The sequence below is a fragment of the Bactrocera latifrons genome, unplaced genomic scaffold (genome assembly GCF_001853355.1).
Source record: "Bactrocera latifrons isolate USDA-ARS-PBARC rearing strain unplaced genomic scaffold, ASM185335v1 scaffold_245, whole genome shotgun sequence".
NCBI classification, from domain to species: domain Eukaryota; kingdom Metazoa; phylum Arthropoda; class Insecta; order Diptera; family Tephritidae; genus Bactrocera; species Bactrocera latifrons.
In genome coordinates, this window is record NW_017536019.1 from 171089 (window position 1) to 177595 (window position 6507).

The 6507-nt window shown below is 37.4% G+C and overlaps 1 protein-coding gene across 1 annotated transcript in view; it reads right to left on the bottom strand.

The window, feature by feature from the left end:
* Window positions 1-3831, bottom strand: part of LOC108969233 (serine protease easter-like) — a 6999-nt gene extending 3168 nt beyond the window's left edge. The window contains exons 1-2 of the mRNA XM_018933825.1: window positions 3351-3831; window positions 2851-3011 (exon numbers count right to left, since the gene is read on the bottom strand). Of these exons, the coding sequence (XP_018789370.1) occupies window positions 2851-3011; window positions 3351-3471 (282 nt within the window). The 5' untranslated portion in view covers window positions 3472-3831. The remainder of the gene's footprint in view (window positions 1-2850; window positions 3012-3350) is intronic.
* Between the last annotated feature and the right edge of the window lie 2676 nt (window positions 3832-6507).

Here is a 6507-nt window from a genome sequence, read left to right on the forward strand (position 1 = left end):
TACATACGTAGCAAACGTGTTACGAAAAAATCACCGAAGATTTTAAAATATCTTTGTGCATTATGGTTTTTATACGATTTTTCAGTTAGAAACGTTCGTAAAAAAATACAAAATTAAGTCAATCAAACTCAAGCTCTAAATTCGCAAAACAATGTAGACACGTACCTTTGGCAGTTTCTTGACTTGTGCTGTTCTTCCTACTACAAGTATAATAAGGGCTGATAGTATTCAGTAATATACACAATTCTCTGCGACTGGTAGCCGCTATTCTCTCGTTAAGTGCAGTTAAGTATTCTGTTGTCGACTGACAGCTGTTCTCGCGCAGTTATATTCGCTTTTTCACTAAATAAATTTTTTGTTTTTTTTTTTTTGAATTATTTCAAAAACATTCTATAAATTTAGATATGCCCCGTTTTGATCCAATGCCTTTTGAGAACTTTCGGACAAGAGATTGATTAAACGCTCATAAATATTTTGATCCTTGCAAACAAAAAACCTGGACCAAGTGGGTTTTGATGGCCTGTTTTGAGGTGAGTAATGGCCCAAGGTAGTGGCCAAGTCTGCAAAATATGCACCTATTCAAGTTCTAACAGCGTTTGACGAGTCTTCAAGGCCTCGCATACTACACCTTTTCTATTAATCAATTCTGGCCACTTCTGTTTGAATGCAACTCTCAATTTGTCCAACCGATCACAATACACTTCAGTATTAATCGTGGTATTGTCGATCAAAAGCGCAAAAGAAACGATCCCTTTGAAATCCCACCAAACAGACAAAATAACCTTTTTTGGTGACTATCGCTCTTACAAGTKGTTTGAACTCCTTTAAACAGGGTTTGTCGGAAAAGAAATAGGACTGATTTTCTTCAGCCGCGACTGTACTTCGGAGAGTGCGCGCATYGACTGGATTCGGTAGAGGGCGTTACTAGCTAACGAATGAGCGGCTGGTCAATTGTCTCCAAGCAGGCTTACAAATATGCTGCTTTAACAGAAAGTAGTGTGTTTCGGTGGCAACAGGCCTTTTTTGAGGACCAGGAAGAGATCGCTGATGAATGAGAAAATTCAAAGTGAAAACGATGCTCATTGCCTTTTTTAACATTAAAGGCATCGTCAAAAAAAACTTTTTTCCTCCTGGACAAACCAACAACGCCAAATTTTACGAAGAAGTCCTCAAGAGACTCAAATGAAAGCTCAATCGGGTCCGATAAGACATCGCAGCCGATTGGAAGTTGCACCATGACAACGCCCCGGCTCACACCGCCTTTCTTGTGAACAGCTACCTAATTAAGGCCGGAAACCCAACGCTTCCGAAGCCGCCCTACAGCCTAGATGTGGCTCCAAACTTTGTTTGTRTTTTCTTGCCTGAAAACACAATTGAAAGGCAAGCATTTTGAGACAACAGATGAGATCTAAGCAGCATACACCTCGGCTCTGAATTCTATTCCGGAGAATGCCTTCCGTAAGGCCTTCAATGCTTGGAAATTCCGCTGGTAGCGCTGCATCGACGCAAAAAGAGCCTATTTCAGTCCCATTACTTTCCGGACAAACCCTATAGACCATAATACCTTGCGTTTACAAACATATAAACAACACACTTTTCGTCACCAGTAACAATGCGTTTCAAAAATGAGTCACTTCTTTGACGTTTGATATGCAAATCACAGTCGTTAAGGCGACCAACCAAATTTCGTGCTGTAAGAAGGAACCCACAGGTCAAGCGTCGAAATTAATCATTGACGTTCAGSTACTGTTAAACCACTTTAATCTTTCGGCAATCTCTCGATCTGTTATTCGAGTGTTTACATCCRCCAATGACTTTATCCACATCGGTTTTAAGGATATTTCCAAAACGTGGTCCTTCCTCAAGATCGAAGTTGCCGGAACGAAATTTTGCAAACCGATTTTTTTTTTTTGACCTTTTGATAAATATGTTTCGAACTTCGAATTACTTCAAAAATGTTTATAATTTTTTTACAAACAAGCGGTAGTTGGTCGTGAAAAAATTCAATAGGATCAGCTATTGTCATCAAACGAACTTAGTGAACAACGCGATGCATAATAGAGAGGACTAATTTTATAGTTTCGTTCGTGAAACTGTTTAATGCATCAAATTCTACTTTAAACCTCACAACAGGCCTGTAACAAAAATCTTCAGTGTTACAAATCTAGATCAGTTTCAAAAAAAATATATTTTTTTTTTTATTGTAGTTAAGCAGCTATTATTACTTCAATTCTCGACTTTATTGCTTGTATCAACAAGCTTACTTCAAAATGAGAATATATGAAATTCAACGGAATTTTTTTATCAGCACAGAAATTCAAGGAAATTGCACAAAGCTTGCAATAATTTGAAAGATTTGCTTAAATTATCAGTTATTGGTCTCGCTGGACACGTAAGCCGTTTGGTAACTTAATGCTAAACAGAAGTTGCCATTGGAGAAATGTTTAATACAATTCACTTTTGTTTAGCCTTCCAGCAAGGCTATACTGTGTATTAATAAAATATTATCCAGTATTTCTTTGTTCTGCTTTTATATGACAACAATTTTGGCTACATTGAARCACTTTTATCGAAGTATGTGATAGCTCAATAGACGACGAATATGTTAAGCTTTCAGKTATTTCTTCTCCTCACGTTTAGTTTTATTTAATATTAGATTATGTCATTCTCTACTCGCAACGTAATGTTCCTAGTATTACTGTTATTATTACATAACCCAATAAAAAACAATTCATAACAAAAACTCACTATTGCGCGATTTTAAAAGAAGCAATGAGTTATTGCTTAACAAGTTAACCGCTAAAGACCCTCGATCATTAACGTRGAACAACAATGGGTATTTATACGTACCTCCGGTCCACCCTGACAACGTGCCCTTAGTAATTCCGCTGCATAGTTTTGTGGCAATGAGAGCCCGTACTGCGCGAAGAGTTTCTGGAAGAAGCCACATCTTTTGATCGGCAAACAGCGTCCGTATGTGTTATAAGGTGTCAAACAGGAATAATAAAATTCTGTTGTTATGCATATGTGTATGTGAGTGTTTGTTTTGTTTATTGTTTGCGCAGATATTATCAGCGACGAGTTCGTCAAGTGCCGGTTTGCGTGTGTGTGTGTGTGTGTGTAGGAGCGTTGTATTGAGCGTGAAAGTAGAAGAGAAATTCGTTAGCTACAACATTGACAGGTTTCTTGAATGCAAATCATTTATTATTTATTTATTTTTGTTTTTTGTTTTTGTTTTTATTAAATGCAGTTTGTCAGTGATTATGTTCAAGAGTGATTTGCCTTACAYTGATCACAACAAAATCACGTACGTATGCATGTTTGTTTACAGCATTTGTATGAAAACTTACGTCCGCTCGCCGCCTGCAGCAAAGTGGCGACTAAAAGCAGCCCAAAAATGTTGCTGTAATGCATTTTTCTTTGTTGTATTTCACTTATTCGTTTTCCTCGAAATTTATGAGACAAGCGCATACGAGTGTCTGTATGTATGTATGTATATGTGCATATATCTCGATTCTTGTTAATAAAACGTGAGTTCACACTTAAAGGAGATWTTTAAACGCGCCACTGCTCTTATTGTCTGCAATTACTTAATTTTATTAGCATTTATGGCATATTCACTCCTGTGCAAGTCGGTATATCACAAGTWTAACTTTAGTTCCGACACAACTTTTCAAATTTGTTATGTTCTCAAGCCCTCATTGCAGGCACGCGGAAGTTCGACGCGTTCACTAGACGTTCCAATAAGAACTAAGCTTAGTTAGTGCTAATTGAAGCTTGTAAACTGCTCTAGCTCTGACTTTGGAATCTGTTGTGTTGAGAAATGATCGAGCCTGCTTTGCGTTTGAGATTGGCAGCGTCTCAAGTCGCACTTTTATAGTGAGTTGAATGCGGCAGCGCACATCGGCGCTCTTCTAAGCACTCACTCTCAATTAGTTGGATCGGCGGCGYTGCAGCTGCTGATAGCAGGTTGCAGTGCGCTGCCGACAGTGTTGGGAAACTTGTGCGTGCCTCCAAAAAGAACTAAAACCATTTAATTAATTAATTTTAGAATAATGAGGAAGAAACACTTTTTAAATTAAAACAAAAAAAAACGATATACATATATTTTTATTCACACTCGAAGATTATACCACAATTTATATCAGACTTAAATTAATTAGGTATACTTTTGGGCGGGAAATAAATAAAAAAGACGAATTCTTTAAGAACGATTTCAAAACTTGACGGATTTTGAATACATATTCGTCCATAATGAGAGACTTGTTGGAATCCTACAATAAGTATGTAAGATTCCAACCAGTCCGACTAACCGAAACTCTATAGCAATGAAAGGCTTTGCATAAGGCTTAAGGCTAAAAGTAATAAGAAATGAACGAGCTTAAACCCGAACGCGTTTCGAGTAGTTTTGTAAACTCAAAACCACTGAATGAAACTCCCACATTCAGGATCCACAATTAGTTTTCAAAAAATATAAGCCCTCAAACCTCGGCGGTTATAGTTAATAACTCCTTTTTTCCTCCTAGTTAACCCCAGCATACCGTTTTTAAAAGGTCTAAACGTCTATGTTAACGACAAGAGTTCTAGGAGTAAGGAGCGATACATCACATCATAGCGAAAAACGTTGTCAACTTCTCATAGTAATTGTAAATAAAATCTACGAAATATTTCGGAGATAGGAATGGGAATAACTGTTATGTTCTTTATGTTTATCATTGGAAAAATAACAAGGAATGCACCGCGACTAGACTAAAGATTGTACCCTTTCCTAAATCGCAAAGACTAATCTAGCCCCCGTGTATTGATAAAGTTCAACATACTGCTGGGAGCTAGCGATGTCATAGTGCGGGAAAACCAAGTCGGCGGAGACGATTACATTACCGTGCGTTAAAAAACGAAGACTCAAGAATGGAAAACATAAACATGTTTCTGGCGCACGGTAATGTAATCGTCTTCGCCGACTTGGTTTTCAMGCACTATGACCCAGAATCCTAACAATTGCGACAAAATCTGTATCCGGGTGTATATTTTGTGAGTTAAAATACAAAAAATAAAAACAACAACCGGTTCTTAACGTTCACATATGTATGTATATATGAGTTTCATATTGTATATAAGTAAATTTTGATTAAAGTACTAAGATTGTTTTATTTTAACTTGCATGTAAAAAGTTCTCACGGGAGCTCTTGACTTAGAGCGTTAGCAGAAAACTTTGTTTGGCTTGAAGATGTCCAATACTGAGAGAATATATGTATGTATTTTGACACAAAATTGTCTCTCCATTTACTCATTTGCAATTGTTGTTATCGCATATAGTTACATCAGTACATATGAATGGAGAGTCACAGAGAGTACCTTTTCGCTTGCAAGAATAAAGAAGAAGAAGAAGAAAAACGTCGTAAAATTTGCATTGTTATGCTAATAAAGAAAAGTTTTCAGGGGATTTACATGCGGCACACACATACACACTCGCCCACATGTGCAAAATGCATTTATGGAATAAGTGAATGCACTCCTAGGATTTTTGGACGTAGGCTTGCCAAAAACTAGCAAGTAATAACAACAAATAAATAAAAATAACCGTCAACTTGATGTTTTGATTTGATTAATATCGCATGATTTCACGTAAATTAAAAACCGCAATKTCAATCTGGATGTGTTGGGGTTTTGGATATTACCGAAAGAAGCTTCGTAATATAGAAATCACAAGATACCGTAATTAAACTAGATTGCATGGCACTTAATTTGTGACGCATCCACTAAAAAGTACCAATGCGCTCTAGTCATGTGCTTTTAACGAAAAATTTGATATTACGAAACTGTTCGCTATTCCGTGCGAAAGTTCTGTGAAAATCTTTGCTCGCCTACTCATTCAAATCCAACTCATCTACTCATTCAGATCTAACGACAACATCAATTCAACCATATGAAACTCATAGAAACTTTTCACTGAAATCACCGCTAGCGCCACCGGGTGATTAACCGATGATTTAAGCGAGAGGCGGCTGGCCGGGTGGGTGGCAAACGTTTAGTTATACCCACAGTTTCTCCGCCAACATGCCGTTAATTTATGCTGTTAACTTGCGCCAGACCAATGTATTTCATAATATTGCGTTTGTTATTGTTGTAACTTTAATAATAACCAACGAAATGAATCGGTGAATACCCAAGCGAAAGGCGCATATTTTAATCCTCTGTAAATTTTCTTTGGAAATGTTGGCTAGCAAGTTGCAAGATGGAAAACTTTGACGCATTTTACATTTCTACGTCAAAGTGTGATTACACTCACGTTATATGACATTAATATGTCATGTGGGTGTATTTTAGAGATGTTAACGTGACATTGGTTGCAAAGGAGCATGCGACGCGCCAGCGGAACTTATAACATTTGAAATGAAATGGGATCTGGAATCTATTGCTCGGAGCTGGAGACAGCCCTTCAATCTTCCTCAAAATTGCAGTATCTTCCAGGCAAAAACATATGCAGCCGCTGAAATAGCTAACAAC